This window comes from Girardinichthys multiradiatus, chromosome 7, assembly GCF_021462225.1.
Source record: "Girardinichthys multiradiatus isolate DD_20200921_A chromosome 7, DD_fGirMul_XY1, whole genome shotgun sequence".
NCBI classification, from domain to species: Eukaryota; Metazoa; Chordata; class Actinopteri; order Cyprinodontiformes; family Goodeidae; genus Girardinichthys; species Girardinichthys multiradiatus.
Window position 1 is genome coordinate 7,893,747 of NC_061800.1, and position 19,769 is coordinate 7,913,515.

A 19,769-nucleotide genomic window follows, 5' to 3' on the forward strand; every position below is an offset into this window, starting at 1 on the left:
GAGTGTTGAATGCATTTGATCGGCTGTAGTTCAAAGAAAAATAATTATTATATAATCATGCCAGGGTTATCAATAAGTTTGGACTTAACTGTATTGGGTGAATTCTGTAAATTGTTCAAGAGTCCATGAAAAAGCTCTCTGAGGGAATGACCATAAGAACCAAGCTGGACAATGAGCCAAATTCATCTTGCGCCGTCAGCCACTGACTTTTCCCAGGCCTTTCTGATCTCTGGGCTCTCTCCTCTTTTTCTGTCTTTTTCCGCAGTCCTTCATACATTTTCTGTCTCCTCTTACTGTCTTTATCTTATTTGTATTTCTTATATTTCTTAATAAAGCATCAACGCTTCTCCAGGTCTTTTTGTGGTCTGTCTGCAGAATCCCTGTCAGGTGTCGTACATCCATTAACACTAACTGTCCCACAGTAACAGCTGTGATAGCTTGGCCTCCTTCCCCTGCAGGCTCTGACTTCCAGCTGCAAGAACAAGAATCACATCTGGTCATCACTCGCTCTCACTTTTTTCAGTTCTTTTGTCTTTTTTTTGTTTTGTTTTTTATATGAGAAAGAAGCTTTCTTGCTGACTACCTTTTTTCTTTCCTCATTTGTCCCCTAAAACAGCCCTGATCTCAACAGCTTGGTGCTTTGGTGGTAAATGGAGCTTATGCAGAGTTATGACATCAGCTCCCCAGTGGAGGTGGGATGGTGGGCTGGGGGTTGTGTGCCAGCAGAAACAACAAGACGTCTACATTTCGTCGCCTCCAGCTTTGTCTTGGTTACTCATTTTAAATAAGGAAACATATTGTGCCTTTTTTATAGCATCTAAACGAAAAAAAGGTTTAACACACTTTGCAACAGGATTACAGTGTCCAATTCCCTGTGGAGCTCTCTGTTTTCAGCCAATTTCAATATAAAAATTTGACTGTCATTTAGACTTATCCTTTGTCTTCTGTGGAGTCTTTTCAGGTCCTGTAGTAACAGGACAAAGAAAGTACACCCTCTTTTAAATCTAGGCTTGGCTGGTAACTGGTGTCTAGGTCATACTGAGTTTTTAAGAAGTTATAATTTCAATACATTTCCCATTATACCATTCTTTTAAGTTTTTTAAACTGAAATTATTTTAATGAGATGCCCAGTTTAAATCTACCCTCAGGTCAACACACAACACACTGTTAATCAAAGGCACTTCAGCTTCAGTCTGACTATCAGAGCAGGAGTTCGATTCATAAATGGATGTCTCAGCAAATTCGCTAAGAGTCAAACCATGCAATGCTCAGAGAAATTGACAAAAACCTAGAAGCTCTATTTAGACTATACATGCCTCAGTTACATGTTAAAGTCCACAACATACAGAACAATTAGAAAAAAACTAAGCAACTAGAAGTTGAACTCTGAGTTGAACCCCTTTTGGCAGCACGTCTTTGTTGCATCCAATGGACCACTTGACATCTTGAACAGGACAGATGAGACTAAAGAAGAGATGTTTGACCGTAATGCCCAGCACCATGTTTGGAGAAAACCAGATCTGACATATTAGCACAAATGCATCATACCAACCGTTAAGCATGGTGGTGGAAGAGTGATGATTTGGGTTTGTCTTGCAGTCTCAGAACTTGGAAACTTTGGTGTCTTGAAGCCGAATGTGACTTCCTCTGTACACCACTTTCTACCGTTAAATATGAGGCCATCTACCCAGCGGCCCATACTTGGTTTGTCCTGGGTCATTAATAGCAACACCTGGAAATCTGCACACAATGACAAAAAAAAAGAATCAATGTGTTGCAATGGCCCAGTCAAAGTCCAGACTGGATTGAAATGCTGTTGTGGAACCTTAAGAGAGCTGTGCGTAAACAAATGTACATAATTTATCCACTCTGATATGAGAAGCTGATGAAGTTAAACAGAAAACAACTATATAACTATCTATAACATATAACTATATATAACAACTAATAAGCTGTTGAAATCAAAGGGTGCACTTAGTTTTTCCCATGAATGAACAGACAGATCTATACATTCTTTTGTCACTCTTAGATTAGGCATGATGGCATGCAGATTTGCAGTCGTATCCATGTCTTCCCAATTTTTCCCACAGTTTTTGTCAATATCTCTGTTGATTACACTTCAGCTCCATGATTAATGGCTTTGTCCTGGTTTCGATTGCTCCAACACACACACACACACACACACACACACACACACACTAGCCCCATTTAAATAGCAATGAAAGTGGCTTTCCTCAGGCAGTCCCCAGTCTCTCGGTGACACTGGCTTGGTTATTTCCCTCTTGTTTGATGAAGCATCATTTGGAATCTCCAGCTGGAGTTACAGTGATTGATAATAGCAGCAAGCTCACTAAAAGCAGAATTTAGCAGCATTAGCATCGTAGCAGAGCCAGCGGAGGCCTCATGCCTTTCCTCAGAGGATTTGTTTAATGTTAGCGCCGAGGCTCACAGCTTCAGCTCAGAGCTTAATTAAATGTCATTGCACAAACATGGTAAAACTGTACAGTGTCTTTGCTGCAGCTCTGTGTGTAGTTGTGTGGGTGTGATTACCAAGTACTCTCTTGCATCTTTGCAGAAATATCAACTCAGCTCCACCTTTCTCCCCATTAGTTATCATGGCTATAAATCACATTCAGCAGATGCAGCTAGGGAAATGTCCCACTGGGACTGTGGGATGCTAAGCTAGCACACATCGATACTGAGCTTGTGTAGTGCAACTATACAGCAGAGTTAGTTGGACAGACAGTTAATACAGTTAAGTGCACTTTAATTTTATAAATTGATTAAGATTGTTCTCATTCAGACAGGTTGTAAACATGATCTCTGTTGCTATGTTGGGCTCCAACCTTTTGAAGAACCCACAGCAGCTCCCAAACAGTGATGAATAAATGAAAAGATTGAGAGTCTGAATGGATGCACGACAGCAAGACAGAAGGCTACGATGTTCCTACAAAAAGCAAATCCCTCACTGTTTGTCAATCATTGTTTGAACCAGATAGAGGAGAAACAAGCGAAGACTTTTTCCACCTGATATACAGGTCCTTCTCAAAAAATTAGCATATTGTGATAAAGTTCATTATTTTCTATAATGTAATGATGAAAATTTAACATTCATATATTTTAGATTTATTGCACACTAACTGAAATATTTCAAGTCTTTTATTGTCTTAATATGGATGATTTTGGCATACAGCTCATGAAAACCCAAAATTCCTATCTCACAAAATTAGCATATTTCATCCGACCGATAAAAGAAAAGTGTTTTTAATACAAAAAACGTCAACCTTCAAATAATCATGTACAGTTATGCACTCAATACTTGGTCTGGAATCCTTTTGCAGAAATGACTGCTTCAATGCGGCGTGGCATGGAGGCAATCAGCCTGTGGCACTGCTGAGGTCTTATGGAGGCCCAGGATGCTTCGATAGCGGCCTTTAGCTCATCCAGAGTGTTGGGTCTTGAGTCTCTCAACGTTCTCTTCACAATATCCCACAGATTCTCTATGGGGTTCAGGTCAGGAGAGTTGGCAGGCCAATTGAGCACAGTGATACCATGGTCAGTAAACCATTTACCAGTGGTTTTGGCACTGTGAGCAGGTGCCATGTCGTGCTGAAAAATGAAATCTTCATCTCCATAAAGCTTTTCAGCAGATGGAAGCATGAAGTGCTCCAAAATCTCCTGATAGCTAGCTGCATTGACCCTGCCCTTGATAAAACACAGTGGACCAACACCAGCAGCTGACACGGCACCCCAGACCATCACTGACTGTGGGTACTTGACACTGGACTTCTGGCATTTTGGCATTTCCTTCTCCCCAGTCTTCCTCCAGACTCTGGCACCTTGATTTCCGAATGACATGCAGAATTAGCTTTCATCCGAAAAAAGTACTTTGGACCACTGAGCAACAGTCCAGTGCTGCTTCTCTGTAGCCCAGGACTGGGGAATGTGGCACCTGTAGCCCATTTCCTGCACACGCCTGTGCACGGTGGCTCTGGATGTTTCTACTCCAGACTCAGTCCACTGCTTCCGCAGGTCCCCCAAGGTCTGGAATCGGCCCTTCTCCACAATCTTCCTCAGGGTCCGGTCACCTCTTCTCGTTGTGCAGCGTTTTCTGCCACACTTTTTCCTTCCCACAGACTTCCCACTGAGGTGTCTTGATACAGCACTCTGGGAACAGCCTATTTGTTCAGAAATTTCTTTCTGTGTCTTACCCTCTTGCTTGAGGGTGTCAATAGTGGCCTTCTGGACAGCAGTCAGGTCGGCAGTCTTACCTATGATTGGGGTTTGGAGTGATGAACCAGGCTGGGAGTTTTAAAGGCCTCAGGAATCTTTTGCAGGTGTTTAGAGTTAACTCGTTGATTCAGATGATTAGGTTCATAGCTCGTTTAGAGACCCTTTTAATGATATGCTAATTTTGTGAGATAGGAATTTTGGGTTTTCATGAACTGTATGCCAAAATCATCCGTATTAAGACAATGAAAGACCTGAAATATTTCAGTTAGTGTGCAATGAATCTAAAATATATGAATGTTAAATTTTCATCATGACATTATGGAAAATAATGAACTTTATCACAATATGCTAATATTTTGAGAAGGACCTGTAGGCATCAATATGGTAAATCTGCAGGGAATATCAACAGGAATATTCAGTTTAAATAGGCTTAAAGTCCATTTCTTCACCTCATAATAATCCTTAAATCTGTTAGATTGTCAGTAGCCAATAGATACCATTTCTTATTGTGTGTCTTAGTTGACCTATCAGATACATTTCATTACTATTCTTCAGTACATGGTTTAATGGATCTCTAGGTTAGATATAAAGGGTATAAGTTCTATACAGACAAAGTAAAGAACCGGTTTGGCTTTAGACAGCCAGAGAGGCAGCTTCATTCAGCCATAAAAACGTCTCTTCTAGTTGAGGTTTGATCATTCCCCTGCTGTATTCAGAATTTCTGTAGAGGATCACAGTGCAGGGAGACAATCTATCCCCAAAAATCACTGCATTTGTCCCTGCAAGCAGTTGTCATAGTAGCACCAGTTTAGTTTATAAATATGTCCATCCATCCATTTTCTTTACCCATGTAATCTTTGCAGGGTCGTGTAGGGCTGGTGGCTATTCCCAGAGGTCAGAGGGTAAGAGGCAGAGTACATCCTGGACGAGTCAAAATGTGCATCATCACAACCACAAAGGATTACTGTGATGGAATATTTGGAGGTCTATTATATTTTAGTTGCAATGTGTTCAAGTTCTAGGTGCTAAAAATAAATTTGACCACTTGGGTCAAACTCATGTATAAATTGATGACACAGGTCCTAAAGCTCATGGTGGGCTGTGGGGATATTGTGTATTGTCATGGAAAACAGGAACACGTGAGGAAAATGCAGATTAATCACAACCACTTTTCTAATTGTAATGATCACTGATTGTCTGTTTTCTTTGTTCCCTTTTAGCCTATCATTTCTTGCCATTGATAGTTATTGATTGCCTGCGCTACAACTGCAAGCAGCGCTAATTCTGGAATATATTTTCAGTCATCCAGCACATGACAATCCTAAATTCTTAAGTAGAAGGAAACTGAACTTCTTCTCTTTTTGTTGAATACGTTTAACCTTTCGTCCAAAAGGGGTCTTCAGGAAAAGAAGCCATCTATGAACATTAAAACCAACACTAAACAGTGTAGGTGGCCCCAGATTTCATCTCCTGACACCATTTTTCAGCAATGCACACCTTGGGACAAAACAACTCACATGGCATCATTAGGGACATGTTTGGGCCGTCAAGCAGCAACACAAACACTGAGCTGAACAGAGGGTAGGGCAAGTGACTTGTGGGTCCTAATTGCCACGTTAGTGACTTTATTGGCCCTATTAGTGTGATTGTTCTGGCTACAACTTATAAACCTGTTACTTCCAACTATGTTCAGAACTCAAGAAGCCTTTTGGATGAGAGGTGAAACATCTTCAAGAAACAAGAGAAGCCCAGTTTCCCTCTACTTCACTCACATGGTTTGAAGCAGGATTTATTAACCCTCAGCTAGGGGCTTTAAAAGACAACATCTTTTATGAACCAAGTTGGAAACAGTGATTATGAGCACAGCTCTACGCTGCGTTGGCAAGCCTTTACTACAAGATCGGTGATTTTAAAACAACTAACAGGAAGATGAGAGACTAGGAGCTTGTGTTATTACAACACTAACCCATTGTTTATAAATTGATGTTGAACTGCTGTTTTTAGATTTTTTTTTATTAAAGTAGCTCTAGGATTGTCAATACAGTCGAATAAAACTGGTTTGAAAAGCATTAGTGGGATGCCCCTGCTTGGAGCAATTCGGTTTAATTTATTTATACACAACCAGTTTTACAAATCAGGGCTGCATGGTGGTGCAGTTGGTAGCACTGTTGTCTTGCAGCAAGAAGATCCCAGATTCGAATCCTGGCCAGGGGTCTTTCTGGAGTTTGCATGTTCTCTCCGTGCATGTGTGGGTTCTCTCCAGGTGCTTTGATTTCCTCCCACAGTCCAAAAACATGTTGGGTAAATTGGTCTCTCTCAATTGCCCTCAAGTATGAGTGTGTGGTTGTTTGTCCTGTGTGTCTCTGTGTTGCCCTGTAATGGACTTGCAACCTGTCTAGGGTGTACCCGCCTCTCTACCAATGACCACTGCAGATAGGCCCCAGCCCCCCGTGACCCTTCATGGACCAACAGGTATAAACAATGGATGGATGGATTATACAATAAATGATGTGAAGATAGCAAGCGGGCCATTTTCCACCACTCTGAGGATCTTCTTACTTTCAACAAGCTCATCTACTATAGGGAGTTATTACATTTAATAACTTCCCAGAACCTCTCTTCACAAAAACTAAATTAACCCTTTAATGCATACCCGAAAGACCGACTATTACTTTTGTAGAACTTTTAATCAGTAAATGAAAACAGTATTTTCCTTTCAAATCCTTTGACGTGTTATCCATCAAGTCTGAGGCATGCAGTCTTTGTGTGAACACTTCTTACTGAAAGCAGCTTTAAGTGCAAAGTCCTTTTAAATCGGCTTCAGCTCAGAATGATTTTGGAAACATATGCAGTGAGTAGGTTCTGATGCAGTTGTCAGAAATTATTAAAATTGTACTTTTTTACTGTTTCTTTTTGGTGCATCCATGTGGACAGATTTGATTTAAAGTCTAATCCTCCCGTACGTTTGTTGATGCTCCACATGCTCTACTGGAACCTCACCTAATCGCTCAAACGCGCCTCCAGACTGCACTCTTTTCATCCCATTTTACATGACAGAGCAATTTTCCTTTCGCATCAGAAAAGGTGACAGTTTATTGATTTGTTTGAGCTGCTTTTTTTCTTGTCCCTCTGCACATGGGTGTCGTCACAAATTTGCTCCCATTGAACAATACCTGGATATCTTTCCTTGTTTTTTCTTTTGTTCTTTGAAGTTAAACTGTGCTTTTCATCTGCTTTTGCTCTCCTGAGAATCTGAGCTTTATATGCTCAGTTTTCCGCTGTGTGTCTGTCATGTCTCTCCCTGGTGATTCCCCTAAACAAGCAGCCCACATTGTTCTTTTCAGCTCCACTAACCCTCTCCATTAACCCTCCTCCTCATTAGGAGCCAATTAAAGTGGTAGATGCTCTTTGCCAGGCTGCAGTAAGAGGATCTAAAATAATGGCATGCATGCAAACAGACACTTAAAGCAAATAGGGGAGTTGAGACCTGTTTTGCATATGAGACACCCTCCTGCAGATGAGTCATCATCATGGGTCTTTAGGAGTGTGTGGCTCATGCTGAGCTGTGCGTTTTTCATCTATAATAGCTTCCTAAACTATAGAGAGCTGTAATTTATATTAAACAGCTCTGTGGCAAGGTTTGCTGGAGAACATCTGTGCATAAACAGCATCATAAAGACCAAAGAAGACAGCAGACTGTAAAAGCTGTGGAGATGTTACGTTAAGTTAAAAAACAATTTCCCAAGCATTAAGAGGACACTTATGTGAGAAGCAGCCAAGTGCCCTATCATGACTCGGGAGGAGCTGTAGAAATCCACAGCTCAAGTGGTAGAGTTTTTTGACTGACCAAACACAAACCAATGCTGCAAATCACCCTCAAAACACCATGTCCATACTGAAAGCTGGATGATGGTAGCATCACGCTGTGGGATAATGTTTCTTCAGCCAGCAGAGGGAAGCTGGTCAGAGATGATGGGAAGATGGATAAAGCTAAATAAAACTTCTGACAGGGCCACAGGTTCACGTTCAAGTAGGACAATGACACTAAACATACAGGCAGAGCATCAACAGAACAGTTTAGATCAAAGTATATTCCAGACCTAATAAGTCCAGACCTAAACCTATTTGAGAATTTGTGGTATGACTTGGAAGTTTTTCACATATGCTCTCCGTCCAATTTTGACTGAGCTTCAGTTATTTTTCAGAAAAGAACAGCCAAAGAATGTGGTCTCTGGATAGATGCATTAAAAAAGTCTAGTAGCTGTAATTGCACCAAAAGGTTGTTCTACAATCTATTAGCTCAGATGGGTTGAATACAAACGCATGACACGCTTTTTATTTTGGAAAGATAAATCCTTGGATAATTTTCCACTTCAGAGTTATGCACTACTCCTTGTTGGTCTATCACATGAAATGTTTTTCAATGACACAAATCATGTGTTTTGTTTAAAAATATGCACAATGTTTTCAGATTTTCATGTAGAGTGACTAAATGCGTTCATGGTGCAATAAGAAAAGAATAGAATTAAATAGAATAGAATAAAATAAAATAAAACAGAAATAACCAATATTTTCCCTCAATGGGGAAATTCAGCTGTACCAGCAGCATGGTTACAGGCAAGTCTAAGCATGCGGGTTCACACAAAGGTAAAAATATAAAAAGCAAGAGTTTTTACAGTAAAGCCACATTTACAGAATAAGAAAAAATATATACGGGCAGTTATTCAAAACAGCATTCTCAGATTCAAATAAAAGTGCAACTGAGTATGTATACTGAGTATGTATATTTATATATTGGTGCATAAATAACAACAGACTGACTATAGTAGAAGAAATGAAAATACTGCAGCAGGGATGCATACACCGTTATTGCAATAACATGTTAACTCCCACGTTAGATAATACAGCTTCATGCTAACAACTAGCAGCTCAGTGTGCATACTGCAGAGCATCAGTTTGATGGTTAAATGCCCAGAGTTGCACCATCAATCATTCACAAACACATCTAGACACCCTCCTCTCTTCTTACCGCTCTGCTTGGTTCTGTCGTCCCTTAGTTATTGAAAACCATCCATGTTTATGTATGTCCGGCGCTAGCGCGGTTAGCCACATCTCAGTCAGAATAATTAAGCTGCTCTCTCTGTAGCCTCTCTGAAGCTAGATGATTCGTCCAGTTTGTTGGGAAGAGATCTCATATTTCCCACTATGATAGATAGGATGATGGGCCTGATCAAGAATTTCAAGGTGAGGGTTTCAAGTGCAGTGAAGAACCTGCAGGATGTCAAAGACCTCCAGGGTTGTGTTGCCACCAGTGCAGAGCTTGCTGAATGTTGGCTAGAGCTGCATGTGAGCGCATCTGTTTTAAAGAACTATCCAAGAGAGTCGGCTTCCTCCCATTTCTGTCTTAGAACGCTGCCATGAATGAAGAGTGGGATTAAAATGTCCTCGGGGAGCAACTTCTTCCAAAAATCCAGAAACCATTTGATGATCATCATTGTGATTTCCAGCATATTTGATCTCTGGCAACACTGCTAAAGTGGTTCGAATATAATTATAATAAAATGAACACGAAGCTTAAGATCTGGAAGTTAACCTCCCAGAACCTACAGTGGCTTTAGGTTCTGGGAGGTTAGCTGTGGTCATTGAGGTCATTGTGGTCAGTTCTGAGAGAGCAGGTGGGCAAGCTGAAGCCAACAAGCTGTGATAAAACAAGAATGGCTCCACATCAGTCAGGATTTAGTCCAGAAGGTAATGTCCAGCATGTGAGGTGGTGTTGCAGAAATTATAGAAAGAATAAGCTAAACTGTTTACATGTAATGTGTTTGCTAATAGAACTCTTTACAGCGTCTAAAATATTTCCATTTGTTTCTTCAGTATGTCATAAAATTATGTGCAAAAAACAATGGTCTAAACAAAATGATATTTATGTCACTGCTAAACGTTTGGCCAGAACTGTTCGCTGACTCACCAGGTTTACACCCACTTCTTTTACATTATGAGCTTCAGAAAGAACCTTTATTGAAGCTGTAAGTCAGGTTTATTTCACTGTGTAAAATGCCGTAGAAGCACAAGTTTGGGCATGTGAAAAATAACTTTTGTGTGTACAAAGGATTTCTAGTAGATAAAGAAGTGATCTCTTTGACAGTGACTTCTCAAGTCAGTTTGAAACATGCACCTTAGGCCTCATGTTACATACATGTCTTCATCCTCTCTCCACCCCACTTCCTGTTTGCCTACTTTCAAAAAATGGCAAAAATAAAGGCCACTAGTGCCACAAAAAATCTTAAAAAAGGTCATGTATGGAGCAGCCAGGTATTTCACAGTTGTTTCACCAGAGCTGTCCAAATACTGTATTGGTTCTACTTGGACCTACAGCAGAGTTGAGGGCAACAAAACCAACTGGAGTCTGACCAGAAATGCTGTTTGCTCAAGTTTTCACCATGTGTTGGAGGCAGAAGTTCAAACATCACCCACAGTGTGGGAACTTTTATTGCTGCACTTGTTCATTACAATGATCTTCTGTCATTACAATTCAAAGGCCACAGATTTCTACAAGCAAGCACATTGTTCTTTTTATGCAGTGGGAATAAAAACACACCCTTGTTGGCCAGCTTGATTAATAACAGAATGAAAATAATTTGTAACTATTCATTTTAAAGCTCTTAATATCTCAGTTAAACCACACCTCACCGCAGTCAGTTGTTAACAAGCAGCTGTTGAATTGTTTTGGGGCTTAATGAGGCGAGACTTTATGGTGAAAACTCACACGGCATGATTAAGCAGTTCCTCAGTACATTTAGGCAAATGGTTTTATTGTGTACCTGTTTATTTAAATGAGCCTCTGATTTTATTATTCTTTGCATTTCCTAATTTTCAGTTTTGAACAGATTCATTCTTAGTTTCGACCACTCCTGTTTCTGCCCAACAAGAAAATTCCATCTATGTTACTATTTTTAAAAATATATAAAGCACATCCAGTGTGTGAAAAGTGTTGGCACCCTGACATTATTTTCTGTCTTTGCTTTTGGTCACACTTAAATGTATCAGATCAAACAAATTTTAATATTGGACGGAGATAACCCGAAAAAAAAAAAAAAAAGCAGTTTTCAAATGACAATTTCATTTACTGAGAGAATAGAAGCTATCCAAACCAACCTGGCTACCCGGGAAAAAGTAAGTGCTCCCTAAACCTAGTAACTAGTTGTGCCACCCTGAACAGCAGCACTGAGGAGCTTTGGCCTACTCTTCTTTGCAGAAATGTTTTAATTCAATTCAATGTTGAAGTTCTTACTACAGTATCGAAATCAGATTTAAGTCCAGACTTTGGCTAGGCCAATCCAAAACTTCATTTGGTAGATAGAGAGCAAAATTCATATTTCCATTAATTTTGGCAATTCATCCAGGTCTTGATAAAGCAACGAAGCACCAAACCCTAACACTACCACCATTATGTCTGTCCAGTATCATGGTCTGGTTCTGAAAGGATGTTAGTTTTAGGTTAGATGTAACTTGACACAAGTCTTCCAAAAACATCAGTCCACAGAATATTTTCCCAGAGGTCTCCAGGATAATCAAGATGTTTTTGATAAAAGTGAGACAGGCCTCCATGTTCTTTTTGTTCAGCAGTGGTTTTGCCCTTTGAACTCTCTCACGGACGCCATTTTACCCAGTCTCTTTATGGAACCGAACACTGACCTCAACAAAAGGTTAGGGTCTGCTGTGCTTTAGATGTTCTGGGTTTTTATGATGATTTGAAATATTTAGGTGTGAGAAAAAAGTAAAACTGGAAAAAATCTGAAAGGGACAAACACTTTTTCACAGCACTGTAAACATAAGCCGCCTTTTCCAGGCCAACAGTTGTTTTCATCTGTGATATTATACAGGTTTTTTCTCCCCAAAGTCAGAGATACATTCTGCTCACCACATTTCTTGTCATTTTCTGTGTGTTCTCAGATCTGAAGAGAGAGGCCAGCATCTGCCACATGCTGAAGCACCCCCACATCGTGGAGCTGCTGGAGACCTACAGCTCAGATGGCATGCTCTACATGGTGTTTGAATTGTAAGTCCTCGCTGCCAGGTCACATCAAAACAACACGCATAGAGGGGATCAGTGGGAAGGGGAAAAAAAAACTCTGCTTCGTAAGAGGTGGATATCACAGTGTTTTAAATGGAATGGGAGGACGAGGTGGTTTTGAGAGAGGAGGCTACACAGCAAGGCGATAGAAAAGGAAAGGGAGATGGAGAAGAAGTGTGTCCTGCAGCAGTTTTATGTAATCAGCACTGATATAAGAAAGCTCGTTAGCTGGTGATGGGCTGCAGTGAGAGAAATGAGGAGAGACAGAGCGGCCCTACGTATATACGAAGGAAAAAAGATAAGATTAAGATTTCATACTCGCTGCTACCTCTAGCTCTTCTAAAAGCCGAGCCTTCCCTGGAGCTCCTCCTGGCCCGCTCTTTATCTTCATCTTTCCTGCTCTTCCAGAACTAATTCCTTTATCGTCTAATTCTGGCTGAACAGGCAAATGCTCGGCCCGCGCGCGTCGCTCTATCACACGCTAAGAGAGGGGACTTTGAAGGAAATGCAAGTGAGCTACATTTAAAGGGATTTTCATGCTTTTGGAGCTTTTTTTGTGCCCGTGTTTCACACACATGCTGCTACACACAGCAGATGTTCTTGGAGCTCCACAGCCATTTGAGGGAAGAACAGATAAGTGAGCCAATGCAGACAGCTTCGCGGGGGCCCTCTTCTCTGTTCCAGGTCCCAGTCTTCACTAATCAGCAGGCTGGAATCTTGAGTGTGGAGAAAACTGGTGCTGCTGTTAACAGCTAAGTCAAAGTGCTGCAGAGCCTCAGAAAACAAAGAGCAGCTCCACAGGAGTTGGCAGAAGAATTAATGCAGACAAATTATGAGCACAGCTATTAGCAGAGACTAAATGACTGGATGATCACTTCAATCAGCTGTTTGTGTGAGCAGTTTTCATTCCCAGCAGCTTATTGATCACATTTATGTGCACAGAGGAAGTGAATCACCTCAGGATGTAGCTTGGTCTTAACTGAGCTCACATAGTTTCATTAATGGATATTTCAGGAAAAACGCTCCAAAGGGATGTTTAGTTTTGAAGTTGTGAGACTGCGTGCTGAAATCCTCATCTCTCTGCAGAGTGTTTACTGATGATTTCTGAGATGAAATCAGATCAGACTGGCACTTACTGAGTTTATCTAAAGATTAACTGATTTTCTCTCACAGTTCATGTATTCATTGCTCCATGATTTAGAGAGAGGAATCTCCTTCTCTGCTTCTCATTACTCCATGATGTGCACTCACAGGCCATTTTATTAGGAACATTTCTGGGTTGACCCCCTTTTCCGTTTAGAACCTCCTTGATTCCTTGTGGGATAGATTTAACAAAGTGTCAGAAACATTATTGAAGGATTTCAGTCCATATTGACATGATAAGCTCACACAGTTGCAGATTTGTTGGCTACACGTCAATGAATCCCCAGTTCCATCACATACCAAAGGTGCTCTATTGGATTGAGATCTGGTGACTGTGGAGAACACCTGAGTACAATTATCCCTTTGTCATGTTCAGGAATTTTGTTTGAGATTAGCTTTTGATGTGTTGCATTATCCTGCTGGAATTAGCCAGACTGTGATTAAAAAGCAATGGACACAGTCAAAAACAATACTAAGGCAGGGCAAGTCTTTAAATGATGCTCAGATGGTGCTAAAGTGTTCAAAAACAATCCCCCACCCTATCACACTACCACCACTGGGTGGCAGCATTGACAGACGGCAGGATAGATCCATACTTTAGTGTTGTTTATACTAAATAGTTTTTCTGTCTGAATGTTGCAGCTGAAATCTAGATTGATTTGACCAGGACACATTTGCCGTGGTCATCGTCCAGTTTTGGTCAGTGAACTGTAGCCTCGGTTTCAGAATCAGCTTTATTTAGTATAAGGAATTTGACTTTGGTTGCACTTTACTCTCACTTTACAAACATTTTAAATATAAATATAAGTGACCAGAGAAAGGTGGCAAAGAGTAGCATAAACACATAGAAAGTACAAATGAGCGAAGCACTAAGGCTGCTATCTATGGCGCCATCTTGGAAAAAATTTTCCTGTTCTCACCCGACATGGATTAGTTTGGTTCTCTCCTGCTGTAGCCCATCTGCTTCAGGTTTTACTGTGTTGTGCATTAAGGGATGGTATTCTGCATACCTTGGTTGTAACACGTGGGTATTTATGCTAACCTTCTATCATTTTGAGTTAGCTTCATAGTGAGCTTCCTATAGATCTCAGTTTGTAGATTAAAGAAACGGTTCTGGAATGTTTCTATCTTGACGAGGCTAAGGCTTGGTAACTGGTTCTGTTCTGCCAGCATAGAAAGGATTTGTTTGACAGTACCTGTTACACTGCCTAATACTCAGAACATGGGGAAAGTCAGAGGAACTGATGGAGACTGAGAATGGTAGATTTACACACGTGGTGAAGTCTTTCGGAAGTGCGATTTTCAGCGAGTTCAAGTTAGGGGTTAGGGAACAATTACAGCTGGAGGTTGTTCAGGTCAGACCAGATGAAGATCATACTGACCACAATAATAAGACTTGTGTTTAGTTGAGTAGAGCTTAGGCTTTCACACTTATTGTACCAAATGTGAAGCATGGTGGTGGCAGCATCATGTTGTGAGGCTGTTTATCTGCCAGGGGGTTACTGGTGTGCTGCACTAAGTGGATGGAATAATGAAGGTTGCACTAAATAAATACCAATTGTATCCTACAAGTCCATGGACCATTTGGGCATTGTTAAGATATGAGCAAATAAATGCTTCCCGGGATGTAACAGTTCACACTCATCGTCATCATCACTGGCAGTGTGCTTCGTACTCGCTGCTGATTGTATTTGCAGTTGAAGAGAAACCTTACTGCATTTGATCCTGGTTCTGGGAGTCTAATGAGAGGCATTAAATTTAACTTACAACCACGGGAATCCTTAATATTGGAATCCAGCCCGTTTTTGTTCTGGACCTCAAATATAAATAGGTTGTGTGAATCTTTATTGGCCTCATCCACTCATCAGACTAGATTTAGCATCTTCACATGAAGAAAAGAGCCACGTCCACATTGTCCAGGTCTCCTGAAGCGGATGAGTACACCTGGGTAGTAATTTGGGGTTCTGGACAAGTCACCATTTCTTACCTTTGTAGTTTTGGTTGGTTCATACCTGACCTTTGGGAATATGACCTGGAACCAGTTGTCTTTGCATACTGAGCATACATTAATCTATTTTGACAATTAGGAAAGTCATTTCCCATAATCCCTGCATAGCTTACAGTAAGGAAATGTTATTTAACTCCTGTAAGTAATATCTATTAAAAGGAGTTTGTAGTTATTTTAATCAGGGATCAATATCTCTCATATTTTCTATGAGTTGACTGGCCCAGACAGGGTTCAGCACAACTAAAATATTTGTATAATATAAAGTTTGAGCATTTTTATCTCCTTAGCTGTGGTTGCCTTGAGCAGCTCCGTTAGCACAAGACCCTCAGGGCCACCGTAGGTCATTCTTGCCCACAGTCGTCAGACTACAGAATTGCTCTATATAACATCCAAATGTGCAAGTCTGGTCCTATCAGCCTTATCGCCAATTTTACTGCAGTAACATACATGATTATTTATAATTTTATCTTTCTGTTTTTAAAATGGTGGCTGCTGCTGCCGCAATGGGTGGTATCGTTATATTCCCTGTTTTCTTGCCCTGTCCTGTTTTCGCTGCCATGACACACGTACATTTCCCTATTATTTGATCAATAAAGTCTGTCTTATCTCATCTTATAATTCTTCAAAAATACTGAACTACCAAGAGGAATAAACTGATACACGATAGTTTGATCCATGGGTCTGAAATGGAAATAGGAAGAGAGGAGAGGAGATGGCAATGTGTGGGTGTGACTCAGCGGGGGGACTGACCCAGACCTTGTTATGGAACCCATAGTGGAAGCCTTGATGTGTTTTTGTACACCTGTCTTTCTGCTGCCTTCTCCTGCTGACAGTGAGCTGGTGTTCCTTCAAATCCTCACCATGTTTTAGAAACTGAACCTGACTCTCTGTGACGACCAAGGCTTACATGTTCTAAATGTGCTTGCATCTCCACCCAGTGAGAACAGACGTTGCAGACGTTTTTCTTATTGGATTCATATTCAGATCACCAGAAAATACCTCTTTTCTTTAACTTTCCTATAACAGACTGAGCTCTCTGTAGCTTGGGGACATCTTTGGCTTTTTATTGCTGACACTACCCATTGTAGTGTGCTGAGAAAGACATGAGTTTAAAAAATGTGTTGAACTTCAGAGAAAGTGAGCAGAGAGCATCACAGGAACCTGTCCAGCATCATCCTGGTGCATTTGGTTTGGTTAGAGGTTGGCAGCTGGGCTTCTCCAGCTGTTACTGGTTCAACCCCTAAGGTAATTCCAGCTTCTCTTCCACTGACCTGCCTCTCCCACATTCACCAATTGCACTGCTCATGTTTTGATCCAAATGGCCTTTATGCTCATCCCCACCTCTCTAATCCTCTCCCACTGTTTGTCTCTGTTAGTATGGACGGGGCAGACCTGTGCTTTGAGATCGTGAAGAGGGCAGATGCTGGCTTCGTCTACAGCGAAGCAGTGGCCAGGTAAGGTTTGAAGTTTTAGGTTTTCCTACAGTTACAGTGCCTTAAAAAGTGTTCATGCCCCTTGAGTTTTTGCACATTGTGTTACATTAATACTCTAAATTTCATTGTATTTTGGGGGATTTGCTTCAGACCAACATTATGGGACATGGTTATTAGTGGTGTGGTCCACATATCTGGCATTTATGGAAAAGTGGCAAGAGGAAAGCCAGAAGAAGTTCTGTTTACAGTTTGCTACAAGCCATGGAGAGGACAAAGCAAACAGGTGGAAATAGGTGCTCTAGCCAGATGTGACAAAGATTTTGACTTCCATTAAAAATACTCTGTCAGAGAAGTAACATCACAGTGAACACATTCCTTCAACCTGGGCAGGGAAGCTGAACAGAGTTGATGGGAAGATGGATGGAGCTAAATACAGAACAATCCTGGAAGAAAACCTGTTGGAACAGTGGTGTCAAAATCGTCAAGTCAAAAGTAGTCGGCAGCAAAACAAATTATATTTTTTAAATAAGTGAAATCACAAAAAAATCTTATTATATTGTGTCCTATTTGTGCCTGTCCCAGAGGGCTTCGTCAGGAAGGAATATCCAGTGTCAAAGTTTTGCCACAGGCGATTGTGTCTCAGTGTGAAGAGCTGTAGTCTTGTAATCGAAACGTTTTGGGTTTGATTCCAGCTCCCTCCTGTCATTGTGCCCCTGGGCAAGGCACTTAACCTCAAGTAGCCTACCGATCTATGAGTTGGCGTATGAATGTGTATGTGTTTGTGAGTGCGACTGGGTGAATGTGGCTCTAATGTAAAGCGCTTTGAGTGGTCGGTATGACTGGAAAAGCGCTGAAAAAATTCAGTTTATTTACCACATCTGCCAAGCGCGTTAGGAACATGATCTCCATACTGGATCAGTAAAGACCTCATTTAACAACGACTACCGCTGGTGCTGGTGAGCAACAGGGATCTTATTCACCACGGAATTAAAAAGAAATAAAACAATAATTTTGCCCTAATTCAAAATGAAAAGTCTAAATCTGCATCACCCAACTGTGCTGGTGGGCCAGATTTGTGCCATTCCTAAAATTACAGCTGTACAAAATCAGTCCAGGGCTGCAAATGACCCCCGGGCCACATTCTGGACATCACTGTGTTAGAGGCTGCAAAAGACTTGATACATTTCCAGAGCTTCACCTTCTGGGAGTACAACGTCCTATTTTCCACTTACAGCTGATGAAAACACTTCAAATTAGAATATTACATCAGACCAATAAAAAATAACACATTAACACAGAAGGTGGGCTTAGTGAAAAGTATGTTTAATACTTGCTTAAAGGTTGTTATTTTCAAAAAGTACTTTTAATCTGACAAACGAGCCTCATCAGAGCATATATGCTAATTTACTGAATGTGACTGGTCAAAGCACAATTGTAGATAAAAATCTGAAAACCATGAATCATTTTCCTTCAACAGCACTCGTTATTCTGTCTCATAAAATTTAAATAAAACACATTGTCTTTTCTGGATGTAATGTGACGAAATGGGAAAAATGTTAAGAGGTTTGAATACTTTCAAGGCACTGCGTTACATGTCTTACAAGTAAACGCTGGGGTGTGACAGTAACTATATGACTTATTCATTTCAGTCACTACATGAGGCAGATTCTTGAGGCGCTGCGGTACTGCCACGACAACAACATCATCCACAGAGACGTAAAGGTACCTCTAACTTCATCCTCATGCTTTGCTGCAGTTTTCCTTGACTGCAGCTGCACAGTCAGGGTGGCTGCCACAGATACTCACACACTGTCATTGTAGTCCAGGCATACAGGAACTGTTTCAAAACAATCAAGAATGTTTCTGGACCCACTTCTTGCACCACTCCAACCACTGCTTCCTCTTTGCTTAACAAACACAGCTGCGTGTGCGTGATAACCAAGAATGACAGAATGTCACACACTTGGAGGAAGGAAATTCAAAGCGCAGATGAAAATAAATCAAGAAATAAGTCGTCAAATGTAACTTTGTTGGTAGTTTAAAAAAGCAGAGTAAAATGCAGGCAACTAACTAGGGAAAAAAGTTGGGCATATAGTGGGCATATGAATGGCCGGTTGAAGAACTAAGGGCAACCTTGCTGCTGTAACCTTTGGTATATCAGAGGGAAACAAGCTGCCAGGTCCTGCTAATGCACTGAAATGCACTTAATTAACTGATCATCAAATGCCACCTCTGTTTTAACAGTTTGCTGCTCCAGAGGACACCAGTTTGCATCAACACAAGACATCAGCATTGATCTTAGAGAAGCAACTGTTTCTTCCCTTCAATCTTGAAAGGGTTTTAAGGCCAATTCTAAACTATCTGAAGTCATTGTTCTACAGAGAGAAATATTTTTTACAAGCAAATGAAATCTAAATCGAACTTATGTGTACCTCCCCCAGGCATTTTATATAGACATTTTCATCAGGTATCAGGCCCTCTTTGCCAAGGTGAACAGCATGGAAGTGAAAATGGTTTGTGTTGAGCAATGAACCTTAGTGAAGTTATGCTGGTTTGGAAGCAGTAGAAGCAAGTATACTAAATTAAAACTGGTCTCCAAACCAGTTTGTTTTCTAAAGAACACTTAATAGAATAGTTAATTCTTTATTTGTATACTAGTGATTTGTGGTGCATTGATGCCTAAATGATCTTTTCGTGTGGATTGGGGCAGCATCAGATGTTTGCACTAAGGCGTGTTCGTGTTTGTATAGGTGACGGTGTGTCTTTGTGGTCAGGGTTACACACAGCTCTGACATTGGCTCAGGATGGCAGATGCCTCTGTTATCACAGTGACTGTGTGAGCTGCTGTTTGTCTCAGTGTTATCAGATGTGCCGCCTG

General features: G+C 40.9%; 1 protein-coding gene across 14 annotated transcripts in view; it reads left to right on the top strand.

Annotated features, from left to right (window-relative positions):
- caska (calcium/calmodulin-dependent serine protein kinase a) overlaps positions 1 to 19,769 on the top strand; it is a 248,467-nt gene that overhangs the window by 76,507 nt on the left and 152,191 nt on the right. For all 14 annotated transcript variants that reach the window (XM_047371389.1, XM_047371388.1, XM_047371390.1 and 11 more), the window contains exons 3-5: positions 12,187 to 12,292; positions 16,835 to 16,912; positions 18,541 to 18,613. In XM_047371389.1, the coding sequence (XP_047227345.1) occupies positions 12,187 to 12,292; positions 16,835 to 16,912; positions 18,541 to 18,613 (257 nt within the window). The remainder of the gene's footprint in view (positions 1 to 12,186; positions 12,293 to 16,834; positions 16,913 to 18,540; positions 18,614 to 19,769) is intronic.